Genomic DNA, 15,494 nt, shown 5'->3' with positions numbered 1-15,494 from the left:
GTCTGCCCTGCAACAGTCTCTGCTCAATACACCACACCGAAAGATGAATTTGCTTATTCGCGCATACACCACTCTCTGATAATACAAACACAACACCGATACATCACCAATCTCTCAATTACATGAATATGACACCTATTTATACAAATCATCAACCTTGACTGCAGGGTCGACTCAACCCTCAACACCTAATTACAAAATTACATCACACGATACATAAATCAACCACCGAACCAATACAATGTCATAGACGACATAGCATGGACCCAAGCAAACTCCTTGAACACACAACACCACCAGAAATCTCACCAAGATCAACCGCAACACGTTACACCACCGAAAATACTACATAACACTAAGAATATCACCGAACCCATAAGATCTTCAATAACATGCACAAAGATCAATGCGGACAACCAAAACAAATAGGAAATGATTAGGAAACACCAACAAGCACGTTAAAACCATCCGCAATAGGTGCACCAACACCACTTAATCAAATCTTCATCGATCAACACACTAACACTCACGAACACTCAACAGCACCAATTCAGACAAGAAAGATAACTTGCGGAGCACCAAATCATAAACCATCTGAATTGGAGATACACAAGAACATCCCAAACACTCTCCCAAATCCGCAACCAAATATATGATCATACCGGAGCTCAACATATCAAATATCAAAACACTACAACACAGCCAGCTCAACTCTCTACAATCACCAAAACACCAAAACAACTCTCTGCAACACCAAACCATAGGAATATGTTGACATCAATGACAACAACATATCTTAGCAGCAACAATATCCAACACCTATGATTTCTTTAAAGTTTATTTTTAGTACAAAATTTGTTGTATAATAAGAACATTTTAAACAAAAATTTGTTCTCCAATTTTTAGTCTTGTTCTAGAATCTCGGATTACTAGCAGATTAATAGTTATCTACTGCTTTCATCATGGCTTGGAGTTAGACAATGTATCTTAGACCAATAAGCCTAAACTCATGGTAGAAGGCCAGATGGTTGACCGTATAGTGTTGATAATTGTGAACCATGGACCTGTAGATGTGTCTTTTATGCACATAACATTCAGAATAAAATATCAAAGTAATACCCTTTCTTGAACAAAATCACCTCAGATGCTAAGGATAAGATCAACTAAAATGATTCCAAGGTTTCTACAGTCAAGTCTTGACGAGTGGGTAACTCAATGGTCGATATGAATTGTTGTTTTCACTTGGGGACTTACACAATTGTTCGAATTAACTTCATTTATCATGATATGGAATGGGTGTGCTAATAACTTAGGATATGGCAATGTAGCTCTGGACTCTAGACTTACTAAAAAATGGCAAAAGGGAATAGGGTTCAAGAAATCTATTCTAAGCCTAGGAATGTAAGAAATGATGAATGAATTCAGTGGAATCAAACTAGGCAAGGTCTCACCATCAAATCGAACAGATTTTGACACGAGCTTAGTGCAATAATCTAGGGAATACTTCATAGATTTTCAAACTATTACCATCAAGCATTGAGACCATCCAAGTTGATGCATAACAATGGATATGTAATAATCGAAGTTAAGTTTGCATAAATTTCCAGTTGACCACGCACGGCGCACTTACAATCAGCAAGAGGCTAGTGGTATGGATTCATGGATTCCACACAAATATACTCAACAATTCTTTCATTCAATCTAACAAACATTGAAAGCAAATTCTAATCTAACTTGGAGGAATTGAGAACTGTAGCGTCCTAAAATTGCGACACTTGCAATTTCGACTGCATTTGGGACTTCACGATGGCGATGCAACACGGAACCTGAATGGAGACCCCGAAACTTATTCATGACATCAAAAACTGCATTTTTCAGCACCCTGGCCTGATCCTCCTTGCACCCTGCTGTCCCTGGAGGTGGGACCATGGCGCCCAGTGCCCTGGTCCTTCAGGACGAGGGCACCCAGCGCCCTGGTCCCCCAGGACCATGGCGCCCAGCACCCTGGTCCCTGGCCCTATTTTTGGGCCCGGTCTCCTATGGGACTTCGGGTCTTTTTGTTTGCAATTTGGAAAATAACATTTCCTGGTCGGCCTAAGGTCGGGAAAATCAGTCTTTCAACCCTAATTGGCAAGTATATAAACTACATTTCCTCTCCCATTTTGAGGAGGAAGGACAGATGTGTACAAGACGCGGAAACGATATTCAAACATTCAAGCATTCAAGCATTCAAGCATTTCCTTCAAGCAATTGATCATTCTAAGTCTCCATTCAAGGCTAAGTGTTGCATTCAAGACAAGGATTCAACCATTGAAGAGGAGATCACATGCTACAACATACAACATACAACAAACAACAACATCTATACCTTCGCATATAAGGATACAAACATCCTTACAACAAGGTACTAGTACTTGTTTTACATTACAGTCATTTACATTTACAGCATTTCTCATTTCTTGGTTAATTCCAAAACCGGGGTTTGACCTAAGGGCAAACCCCTAATCCCTAACCCCCCAATCGTCTTCGCTTTTCTATGTGTAGGTTGCAGGTACGCAGCTGAAATTGAAGATCTGGAATCCTTGTGCAGAGACGAACAGATCCCCCTTCGTTTCGCGGATTTTTCGGAGGACCGTGTACACGCCGGGCGCCATCGTCCCGTCAACTTTTGCTCAAATTTGCAGGACAGCGCCGTCTCGACATTTTACTGCTAATTCCAGGTCCGCAACTTCATATCATATCCCTATCTCTGTTTATAAGCGAATATTTCCCACTTTACATGCATTCCTAGTTCAATCTTTCTATCTACATTTCTTTACAAAAGAGGGTATCCTTGCTATCACAACCCTTGAAACTCATATAGAATCCAATCTTGCATTGCGTGGGATTGGATCTTGTGGGTTTCAACCCCTCTTTTGAATGTAAAGTCTCTCCTAAGTGAAAACCATCAACCCTAGTGACTCTCCCTTCTCTCTCCTCGGAGTTGGGGAGGGGAGGACAACTAGGGTTCGATTTTTCCGCTTTATAAGAACCTTGAATGCAAAACAACACTTGAAAGACAAAATCACCATCAAGTCGAACAATGATTTATATTCAAAAGCTGCAGCATATACCAACAATTCTACAAAAACTCTCTCTTACAAATGAGAGGCATTGATGTATATATAGAGTCTCATACAAAAATGGATGGCCAAGATTAAAACCAAATCAAGGGCCAAGATCGTGCCAACAAAACCCTAGAGTTGCCCTAATTAGGGTTTACATTAAAAAATGGAGCCACCAACATATGGCCCAATAGAAAGATACCTAGTCATCAAATAGGAAATCTTCTAGAAGATTTCTCCCTGCATCTCTCTCTCTCCTAGCATACTCCAAGAATCTAGCCAATATACAATCTAACTCCTCCATGGAAATGTTGGGTAAGGTATCCTGTTGTAAACCAATCACGTCCAATGCATCCGAGCAAGCATCCAAAGTGTTCTCCCAATCTGGCATAAGCTTCTGCGAATTATGAACATGAATCAACAAAGAGACCAAATCATCTATCTAACTCTTCTTCAAAGAGTCCAACTGATTGAAATACATGAATTCCATTTTGTCTCTTAATTCTGCTAAGTGTAAACCACTGGCTTCACTCGCATCAACCCCCAATAACTCCTCAATTGAGGCAAGGATCTTCAACTAAATATCATGAATTGATCCTTCCATCTCTGCACAACTCAGTTGTGCGCTCTCATAAGTTGATTTCTTCATGGTTAATGAACAATACCAGCCATGGAAATCGTATCTATCTCCATTGTGCACAACATTCTCCCTAACCAATGTGGACTTAGGAATCTTCTTGAAATGTCAGAGGCGTGGAATAGTCTTCTCTTGAATAGGTCGAAATTCTTCCCAAACTCCCTCCAAATACTGTATTATGAATATGAGCCCTCTTGTCCTGTCAAATGCCTGGACAAACTGAGTAAGGAAATCATCTACTTGTCTCTTTTTATTTTCAATCCATTTCTCCACCTCCGAGAGTGTATCTCTTGCTGCCTCATAATGTGAATGTAGTCAACGATCAATTGCAATAGGGGAAATAAGGGTGGGATTCTCGTGCCTTATCCTTGCAATGTACTCTCTAAGTCTAATATTCTCTTCTTTGTACTTCTCCTTTTCTTCCATTTCTCTATCCAATCTCGCACTGATTGCCCTAAGGTTATCACCAACCTCCTGAAATTCCTGCTCTCTTGTAGTACGGCCAAGGGCAACTGAAGAAATCTGGAAATCCATGGGAGTAGCAATGTCTGTCGTCACACCTGCGATAGCAACAACCACCTGCCCAATCTGCATTTCTGTCTCATCTCTAGCTATGTATGACAAAATCTCAGCTCTCTTAGGCTCTTTCTCCTTATTGCTCCTAGCTAAGTAGTCATCAATGTCATCAATAGGTTGCGCCTCTATCATTTTCTTACTTTTCTCCATACTCCTCATCAGCCAATCAGGAATAGGGGCCATCTCCATACCATCATCGAGACACATCTCTCGATCAAGCTCCCTCAATGACCAGATAACATCATCATCATCATCAAGATTATTCCTAGTCAAATCACATACATTCTTTCCCAAACTAACCTCCAAAAGGACAGTAGGGGATCCCGGCTGATCATCATCCTCATTAGGTGGAGCAGATGTCGTTGTGGCATGTAAATCCTAAATATTCTCTGGTAGTATCACTGTGTTGGAACATTGCTCAGTTACCTTGTTTTGTTCTGGCATTTCAACTTCTTTGATTGATGAGACACTGAGGGGTGGTGAAGGAATGATAGGCGAAGGAATGATAGTATTTTCCTTCTTCTTTACCTCCTCAATCTTCTTTCCTCTAGCCTTGACTTCTCCTGGTGTGTTCTTCCTTCTCTTGGGAGCTTTGTTGGCAGCATTATTGTACACAGGAATAACATTAGTTAATTATGTGTAATTGAAAAATAAAAAAAATAAAAAAAAATCGTACAAAATGGAACAAAAAAAAAAAAAAAAGAGGGAAAATGGCCATCGTACGGTGGAACCACCAAGGTGACACCACTGTGCGGTGAAACCACCAAGGTGACTCCACCATGCGGTGAAACCACCAACGGTGACACCACCGTGCGGTGGAACCACCGACGGTGACACCATCGTGCGGCGGTCACACCATGCGGTGGGAGCCACCGAAGGTGGTCATCGCAAGCAGCCGTGCAAAATAAAGCACCGCCTCGGCATTACAAACCCCCGCACAACACCGAACACCGACGAAGGCACATCACCGCACAGCAAGGGGAAAAGGAAGAAGACGCCGCACACCGCATAGCCCGACCACCACGCACCACACGGCCAGACCAAGCCCGCACAATCCCACGCAGCCACGCCAAAAGTAAACTACACAGCCACGTAAGGGCAAAACGACCGCCACAGGTAGACCAAGCAGCCGCACGAAAAAGGAGGTCGTTACAAAGGTGCCTAAGCCAGTACGATTGTTTTACAGGAAACCAGTTATACAGAGATTGATGGATTCAGCAGGGAAAAGAAGCTGGAAGAAACAGCTGCACGCTTCCTCCAGTAGCAGCCAGAGGGATAGGGATAGCAACATCAGGGTTTTAGCATCGGGAGTACGTGTTGCAGGCGACACCATGGATGCCAGCGTCCGACAAAAACAAAAACAGAAGGCACCACAGGCTGCCATAAGTGCGAAAAACACAATGACGCCACAGAATGTTACTTTTGAAGGCCTGAATGGATTGGAATGCCGAAAATGGTGGCAAGACACCCCCGATAATGACCTGGTAAAGCAAAACCTCCGTAAGGCACAAGTAGAGTGGGCTATTCGGATGCCGGTGTTCCCTATCCGGGAGTACGAGGGTGCCCTACCCTTCATGGTGGACACCTTCGACAGGCATACATGCACGAGCACGTTTGAATACCTCTGGAGGGATGTTACTATATCCTTCAAAGCAGGGGATTTCACGAGGGTATTCGGCATTCCGGGCAGCCAGGGCAAGAAAATAGACTTGAAGGCCAAAAAGATGACACGGGAGAAGGAGCGGTGGATTAAATTAGTCTCCCGGAATTTGACGACAGCAGAGTTGGACAGCGTGGCTAGAGCCACGAAGAGTCGTGGAATCCGTAAGACTTTTGTTGCGGAGGGCCACTGGAGATGCATTATGGATGTCATCAAGGGTAGATTGACAGGGTCGGGTAGGGCGTCGGACATTGCCCTCCCTCAGATTATGTTGATGAATGGGCTGATGAATGGCATCGTATATGACTGGGCCGCGTTACTGGCAGAGCGTATGTATGAGTTTTTGACGCTCCAGCATCGCACATTCTATATGCCTCATTACGCTATAGGGTTATTCCTGGAGGCCACGCAGGAAGCAGTGCCGGAGGACGAGTTGGAGGTACGGCCGCAAGGACCGTTGACAGCAGGAGAGCCTCCAATAATGTATTGGAGGCACTTAGACATTGGGCACTCTTCCGCAAAGCGGAAACGAGCGGTATATAGGGCCTCGGCCTCAGGGGAGCCTGACAGCGAGAGGGAGTCCAGCAGCACGGAGGATTCGGAGGCGGAAGATGAAGAGGACGATAGCAGTCAGGCAACGGAGGAGCTTGTACGAGTCCTGTTTGCCCCACCTCTGTTACCGATGGGCACGCCTGTGCTAGCATCTAGAGTAGGCGGCACCTGTATTCCGGCCTTCGGGCAAAGCCATACACCTGTTACACTTGATCCCCTCCAGCACGAGCACCAGGGAGCACTGTCCGGCCCAACCACAGCGGCACTTACCGAGGACATGGCAGAGTCAGGGACGGAGGAGTCACCGCATCGGGTAGTGGTCGTTGAGGAGCAAGGGCCGACGGAGGTGGAGGATACCGAGCCTCACGTGCGGTTGGACGTCGTGGGTAGTGACGCCGTGGTGACTGTTTCTGCTTCGTTGTTTGAGGAGCCGACGACAACGAACCATCCCCCGGTCACGGAGATGCGTGCTGACCTCGAGGCTATGCAGAGCTGGCTCACACAGTGATTTCAGATGACACTGGCAAAGCCGGAGGGAGCTGTTGTATTCTCACCGTGTCAAGAGACTAGAGCGAAGGTAGTCGACTTGGATGACTCGTCAAGGGAGGCACATGGACTCACAGTTGGGAACGAGGCGGGGGAGGTCGCCTCTGCTGGGCAGGCACCAGGAGATGGTGCACCTTCGGTGGCGAAGGCAGTACCTTCACAGCAGGATATAGCAGTGACCGTTCCACTTGGGACTTCACAGCCTTCGGCATAGACGGGGGAGGATGTTGAGACCTATCTCGCTGACATGGCTGATATGGTGACGAGGGGTAGGTGGGTGGTGGCCGCCGCCCAGACGCAAGCATTGCAGCAGGTGGTGGTGGAGCTAGAGCAGGTCTTACAGTTTATGCGAGTGGGCTGCCCGACAGCCTTTGCTACCTGCTTTGAGTCTTAGGGGTGGCCGACTGCGGAGACAAAGGAGATGCTCCAGGCTTGGAGGCTGCATCAACCCGTTGTGGAGAGTCGGGTGACGGCAGTTGTCCATGAGATCGAGCAGGTCTACCGGGATGCCTATTATACATTGAGGCGTACACAGCAGGATGCAGTCAGGGAGGCTGCCCGAGTAGCGTTGGAGAGGGAGGTGGCCAGTCAGCAGGCCTCATGGGCAGCCGAGAGGGCACAGTTGTTGGCACAGCTAGAGATGGCCCGCACAGAGACGATTGAGACCCAGGCAGCGAAGGTCGAGGTAGAGACTCGTCTGGCAGCCGAGCAGACTCGGTTGGTCTGCGTGACGGAAACAGTGGATACAAAAGAGGAGTTGCTGGAAGCAGCACACATGGTGAAGACAGCTTTAGAGAAGGTACTGGTGGCAGAACGGGATGTGGCTGCACACACTCAGCAGGTGTATGAGCTCCGCGCCCGCTTGGCGGACCAGACACCGACATCTCACACTTCTGCTTCAGGGACGCTTTCTCAGCCCCCTCCCTAGTCTTTCAGATATGTATAGGTTGCATTATCTCCATTTTTGTAAGTCGCCTGGAGACGACTTTTCTTTTTGGGGGGGATGATGTTGGCAGCATTATTGTGCACAGGAATAACATTAGTTAATTATGTGTAATTGTTTTGGTTAGTTTGCAACCGAGAGGTGGAAGTTGTTGTGCGACGGTTGGCGCTTGCACCGCCTCAGTACCCTTTTATACTTCGGAATGTAACTTGTAAAAGACACTTATTGATGAATAGAAGATCCGATATACTTTGTCTGCTATTTACAGCATTATTCTGCGTTATGTTCTTTATGTCTTAAGTTATTCACCCGAGAGGGCAAACAAGCTTGACTCTCCTCATTCGCATGAATTTCGATATCACTGATAGTCCTCTGATCATCTTCGGAAGAGGATTCCTCTGGTTTCATTTTTTCATAAGTGAAGGTAACACCCATATCAACTAACTTGTTCATCTGAATATCCACCCATGCTCGGGAGAAACTCAAGGCCTCTCTCATCAATACATTCAAATCTATTTCTTCTGATTCTGACCAATTAGGCAATAGAATCGCCTACTTCATTTCATTTTCATATTGTGGATGCGTATGATCCCTGTCATCTAACACTTGGTCAAGAATGAGAAAAAGTCCACACTTCCTCATGGAATCCACTAACATTTTGGACCACATTCTTCTCTTTACTGCCTGCTCGTCCATCAGGTTGGCCCAATAATCTTCTATGTCTACCATGTCGATGAACTTTTCTCCCCCGATCCTTCCAACTTTCTTATCTGGATCAAATCTTTCTCTTTTCTTGTATGTTGTGAATCAATAGAATGCAAGTTCCTCACTTGTCGTGCTAGTTGCTAAGGTGGACTGGCAAACCTCCAATGTCTTCCCAACTGAAATAGGAAATGACATGCCCGTTCTGTGCTTTTCCTTCTGGATAGAATCAAACTCCAGAAGTTGTCTCACCACTTCCAACAAGATCGCTATGTCAGAAGGATACCTAGGAAGCTTGTAGGGTTCGAATTGAAACCCATGAATCCTAAGGTATGTGAAAGTGGGAAATTGTATATACCACAACCCATATTTCTCTATCAACTCCGTTGCCTCCTTGGACAACCTCCTGTGGACTCCACCTTGCAACATTTGCGTTATGTACATTGTGAATACCTCATTCATTCTCTTATAATCTTCAATTCCATACATGTTCAGCTATGGATAGCACTCATAACTCCTGAATTGTCCATGTCCATTCCCGACTTCACCTTTGCATATCAATCCCTTGTAAGTAACAAATCGTGCAAGCAGGTACACCAAATAGGAAGTCATGGCGAATGACCTGGACCGCTCCACATTCCTCAGCTGAAAGTCCAGATTGTCACTTATGATTCTAGACCAATTTATCAATGTTCCTTTTAGACAATCCTAGATGAAATAGAACATTCATCCATCGTATATTGCACCCTACGGCATCCCCATCACTCGGTTAGGCAGGAATACTAAATCACTATATTCCTCTTTGAAGTCTGTGCACATGAGTGTCTTGGGAGCCTTGGAATGATGAGTCCCGGGCTCGATCATCCACTCCTTGTTTACTACGGTCTTGCATGCATCCATCTTCTTCTTATATTTGTTTTCATATTCATCCTTAGTTATATCTTTCATGTCTACTCCACGTGTAATCCCAAACACCTTAGCAATCGCATCCTCAGCAAGGTAGGCAATGATGGCACCCTTAGGAGTCTTGATCATTCGGGCGCGAGGATCATAACATCGTGCACACTCCAGGATAACCTCACTGCTCTATATGGATTGCAAAAATCCAGCAACCTGATAAATGCCACTCTTCATAATGTTCACATAAGCTGCGGAAGGAATCTGGATTCCAATTCCAAACATATGATGTTGCATCTGGCTCATGTTCAGGGAATGCATGTTCGTGTCTGTAACCTCCTTCCATCTGGATGACATCTTGGATTCTGGATAGAATCTAGTCTCAACTATCTTCTGTTGTTCTCTCCTTTCCTTGAGTTTGGACTTCGACATCGTACCTATACGAAGCTAGAAGTTAATACTTCGGAAAATATTCCTGACAAAATTCTTATTTCCTAATGATTTCGACAAATTTGGGTATGGAAATCAGGAAAATAATCCACTCTCAATAGATTTTAACAATTGAATGCAAAAATGTGACAAGGTTAGGGTATAAAACCCTCATTAAATTCATTGAAATTAACAATTTTCAGACCAAAGTCTGAAAACACCCCCTTATACTTACAAAATTTATCCAAAATAAAGAGCAAAGGAGTATACCGGATCAAACAATGACTAAGGAAAGGTGTGAAAGGTTGTGTTTTCACACAAAATTATGTCTAAAGACACCTTCCGAAGTCAACAATGGCTGCCAGCAAATCTGAAGACAACCTGCAACTTCACAAATTAATCTCTAAAAACATGTTGCAATCACCCAAATGTGCACAAACTTGATGAAAATCAACTTCAATGATGAAAACAATCATATCTGAGAATGTAACTATGGCTGGTAAAAATAAAGTTTTCTAAGGACAAGCCTGAAAATGAATTGTTTCAGACTTACCAGCACTTTGCAAAGTAGTAAAAATCCCTGAAAATGATTAAAAAATGACAAAAGAATGAGCTCCAAACAAAATCGCAAAAGTGGGTAGGTGGCTGGAAATGAAGATTTTCTGAGGACAGCTGCATACCAATGAAGTTTCAGACCTGAAAAAAGCGTTCAAATAGTCTGAAAATGCACTAAAACTCCACAAAACATCTCCAAATGCAAATTGCCACCCTCCAAAAATCGCTGAAGTCTGAAAATGAAGCTTTAATGGCACTCAAATGGCAGCCAAAACAAATCGCCTTGGCTGGGAATGGAGGAAAAATAACAATAAAATCAACTTGCAGCTCAATGGTGTCAACTTGACACTTCACCAAAAATCGCCAGCTGGAGAAAGAATTGCCCTTTGCAATCACACACTTGGCAAATATAATAATATAATAATGCTGGGATCTCTCCTTTTAAATTTATTTTCACCTTGAACTCTCACCACACAAGCAATGTGGGATAAAAAACTTGTACCTATACTTGCCTGGCAAAAAAAAATCAATTTGCTTCCAAAAGATAAAATTCATTTAATGTTTATTGCAAATCATTTATTAATTGTTTTTTATTTTTAAATAATCGTGGCACTTCATAAAAAACAATTAAATTTGGGGCTCATTTATTTAAAATATTCCAAAATTTGAATCAAAATGGCCACTCGGGTGAAAATCGATTTTAATTGGGATAAAAATCCTAACAAAATTCATTAAAATATCCCCTTTGGGGGAAAATCGATCCAACTAGGGAGGGGAAAATCGATTTGGGTCTGGAATGAATATTCCAACTAAAACTTCATCACTTTAGCACAAAAATCCTCCTTAGGAAAATCGACCTATCTAAACAGTCATCCAGACACAAAATTTATCAAAATCATTCTCAGTGGAAATTCGCCTAGGATCTGGAATGAATATCCGCATAAAAATCCACAAAATCTCGTCACAGAAGGTCCTGGTGGAAAATCGATCCATGTCAAGAATCATCACAAAAGTCATCCACAACCTTATCCATACTCCCAGTGGAAAAACGAAGGCAATTAGGAAAAAACCCCAACACTTAGTCAAAATTAAAGCATTATGGGGGAAAATCGATCCTAGTATGAAATCTGAATGGGGAAAAACAAGGCATGTCTGGATTCTAGGGGAAATCCACGTCCAGTCAGGATTTTGAGTGGGGGAAAATCATGGGTAGTCAAGAATATGAGGGGAAAAGCACCTCTAGTGTGGAATTTTGACCTTTTAACCCTTAGAATATGGATTTTCATCCAGAAAATGATGATTTTTCCACTCAAAATCACTAGGAAACTTCAAAACTCAATAAAACTCATTGGACTTAGGCAAATTTACCAAAAATTTGAGCGAAACAAAAGGAAACCTATCGAGATAAAGTGCAAAATCAACTTGAATAACTTCCTAGGAGAGAGAAAACAACTCCAAAAGGTCCTGAAACACCTTAGCACTTTAAAATCACCGACGTGGGCATTCAAAAACACATTAACGCTTAAAAGGTCTACACTTACACAAAATTAGGATCATTTTAAATCTCAACTTTATGCACTTGATCCTATAACTTCAAAAACCCTAAATGACAATAGGCATGATCAAAATTCCGAGGCTCGGGCATGGTAAAAAAATTGTCCACTATGTTGCCAAAACCCTAAACTAACAAACGCGGAAAGCAGGAGAGGAGAGGGTCCCCAATTTGCAAAGGGGCGATGTGTGAAAAGGTCACAACAGGACCCATCATCTTTCGCATGGACATTCTTGAAAAAAAAAAGATTAACTAATGCAATCAATTACAGAGGATTAAGAGTTAGACTGATGCACAAGCTCACAGTCTTGCCACTAAATTGCAACCTTGGGTTTCAATGATTACCCTTGTTTCATAGAACATAAAGGGTAATCATTGAAACCCAAGAATTCACTACAAACTTGTACTGATCTCTTTTTGTTTACCATAATATGAAGCTTTGTTTGATTGGGTGGACTTTCTTCTATGATTTGGAGTAACAACTTCATTGGAAAGAGGTCAAGGTTTCTACTTAGCAAACTCTCTTTATTTGTATCGATAGGGAAAGGTTAAAAGACAAGTGGATATTGAAGGAATGGAGATCCCCAAACACAAAATATAAGGCAAAACATATGTAGTGTGTCAAACATGATGAAGAAATTTCTCCAAAAGCTCAAACTTCCATATAAAAATAATAAAAGAACTTTATGTATCTACATTTGCCTCATATTACTGAATTTAAATCTTAAAATAACTTGAGGAAAGTTCTCCATGTTCTCTAAAATAATGTATAGAAGACAAACAAGATATGGCATTCGCATAAACATTATAAACTTATCAAAGTCAACCTTACCTTTATAAGAATCGTGAGCTTTGAATAAAAAGTAGGTCTCCCATATAACATAATTCCCATGCCACTAAATAAAGGCATAGCATTTTCAATCGTTGCATTGATGTGTTTTTGCTTGTCACAAGTTCTTAAGGTTGCAGCATTTGACTGTAGTCGATATCTGTCCACATTGATCCAAAAAAAATAAAAAGTTAAAACCAATAGCAATGCTTCATTAAAAACAGTTGTCACTACTCTTCAAATAATGCACTCTCAAGTTCATAGAACTTAAACTTGATAGTAATTAATTGTATAAAGCACCTAACACTAGCCAAGACACATATAGATACCAATTACCTATTTGTAAAAAGCAACTGGCATAATGCAAGGAGAATGTGTTCATTTTTTTACATTGAAAGCAAAAAAAAGGTGAAGATTCTTTATAAAAGCATACATGTAATCCCATCAAACACCATGTCAAAATCAGAAATTATATCAAATGTTATCTTATATTCATTCAACTAAATGTACAAAACAAGTACACCTCAGCAGCACACATCTATCTTAGACTTCCTAGGTCAATATTATTTGAAATGGGATATTTTGAATTATTGATAACTAAATCAAATACCACTTTAGAAAATTACTCACTTGTCAAAAGGCAAGCAACATTTTGCTGCAATAGAATCAGCAATCCAACTAGGTTGCAAGAGTAAGGTTCCAACTGCACAACCGTACAAGAACTTAGTTGTGTGTACCTGAATTAAAAACATATGCAAACATCTATTAGCTGAAATGAACTTCAAACTATTAGGAACTTGATGTTTATATTACCATTAATAATCCCCAAAAGAAGTGCTTTGTTGCATGCGATATAGCATAGGACTACAAGTGTAAATCAATTAAAACAAAACTCTTAGAAAGCCAAAGCTTAGAAGAGTTTTGTTGCATGCAATATTACACTACATCATGAAGATCATTGTACTTTTCAAATACAATTCAAGAAAACTATATATCAATCAAAACAAACTATCAGACAGCCAAAGCTTAAAAGCTTATACATAAGACTGAGCATCAAAGGATTGCAAGATTTAATCTTCTACTACAGAAACTGTTAGAAAGGTATTAAAGCAAAAAAATCAATCACCACTACTGTATATCACATCAAATATACATAAAAAAGGGTAAGAAAGGCATCCCCAGCCCAATGTATTCTCAAAGTTTCCTGGATGAGGAAATGGGACTGGGGGATGTTCTCAATGACAGCAACAAATTTCATTCATATATACCGAACAAACTTTACAAAAGCTAAAGTCACCTGTGAACAAAAATAAGGAAAATGGTGACAACAAAGCCAAAAGATATTTTCTATGATCTACACCAGAAAAGTACATTGATATACAATGCACATAGCCATTCCATGCCTACTCTTTCGTTATTTCTTTTCCTAACAATCATCATTGACTGCCAAATTATTTTTCTCTACATAGCACACAATTGCTTTTAGTTGATCTCATTTATTGCCCCACATATACACAAAAACTTTTGATTGAGTCAAGTTTGAGAAACTCAGAGGACTCCTTGGAATAAAACAAAAGTGGAGAAGAAACAATAGATGAAAACAGACTTTGTATCACAGAGATAAGCTAGAAATATTGATTCTAAGTAAAATAAGTTAGTTTTGTACAAAACACATTTATTATTTGTTTTTGTGTGGACAAGGATGGAAATTCAAAGATTATCCACCTCAATTCTTGTCTTTAGCGTATTTTGTAGAAAAAAGAATGTCAAGGGTCAAGCTCTTCCACTTAGTTTTCCATCTTTGTTAAGACAATCGTATAAGTATGGGCAAACGGTCTATGGACACCCATCACAAACTTCGTAATCCTTTCCATTGAGATTAATAAAATTGCCTCAGCTAAGATTGTACTTGGGGAGACTTGCTCTTTGTGGATTTTGTTTCCCCCATATTGCTATTCTTATTGGATTTTTAGCCATTTGTGTTGGTGTTGTGCTGCTTCATTTGGGTTTTAGTGCTTCCATTCCTTTCTTTTGCTTTCCTAGGATGCTCTCTTCCTAGAACTTTCTACTGTTCACTGATGTTTTCTTAAGTCCCACTGACCTTTTGGTCACTCAAGGACATTAATATACTTATTTAGTTTTTACAAAAGTTGCGCTTCTATATCTCTACATTTGCTTTGGGACTGAGCCTAATGCCAAGCCCACAAAGCACTGCATACCACAATGGATTTCATCAATATAAAAATTACATTATGAGTATTCTTGTGTACTTGTGCACTTGACCTTATGTCACTATGATGAATCATCTAAATATGTGTGGACTCCAGATACAGAACAACATCTTAAAATAGTGATCATATATCAAACTTGTATGGATGCATAGAAGATGGACGTTAACTTTAAATAGTAAATCATTTTTCAACACCACGGCTATTTTTATACATTTGTGGAGGCAACTCTTAACAGAATTTATGGATCAAGACATCTGGACAACATTGCATGGACACGGATA

At 41.4% G+C, this 15,494-nt stretch overlaps 1 protein-coding gene across 9 annotated transcripts in view; it reads right to left on the bottom strand.

Moving 5' to 3' along the window:
* LOC131031267 (uncharacterized) overlaps positions 1 to 15,494 on the bottom strand; it is a 183,793-nt gene that overhangs the window by 32,263 nt on the left and 136,036 nt on the right. For 8 of the 9 annotated variants that reach the window (XM_059209688.1, XM_059209686.1, XM_059209687.1 and 5 more), the window contains 2 exons: positions 13,613 to 13,719; positions 12,986 to 13,142 (listed from right to left, as the gene is read on the bottom strand). In XM_059209688.1, the coding sequence (XP_059065671.1) occupies positions 12,986 to 13,142; positions 13,613 to 13,719 (264 nt within the window). The remainder of the gene's footprint in view (positions 1 to 12,985; positions 13,143 to 13,612; positions 13,720 to 15,494) is intronic. The other variant, XM_059209689.1, reaches the window with a different exon arrangement.

Source organism: Cryptomeria japonica, chromosome 8, assembly GCF_030272615.1.
Source record: "Cryptomeria japonica chromosome 8, Sugi_1.0, whole genome shotgun sequence".
In the NCBI taxonomy this organism is placed as follows: Eukaryota; Viridiplantae; Streptophyta; class Pinopsida; order Cupressales; family Cupressaceae; genus Cryptomeria; species Cryptomeria japonica.
This window is presented reverse-complemented; position numbering and strand designations above follow the sequence as displayed.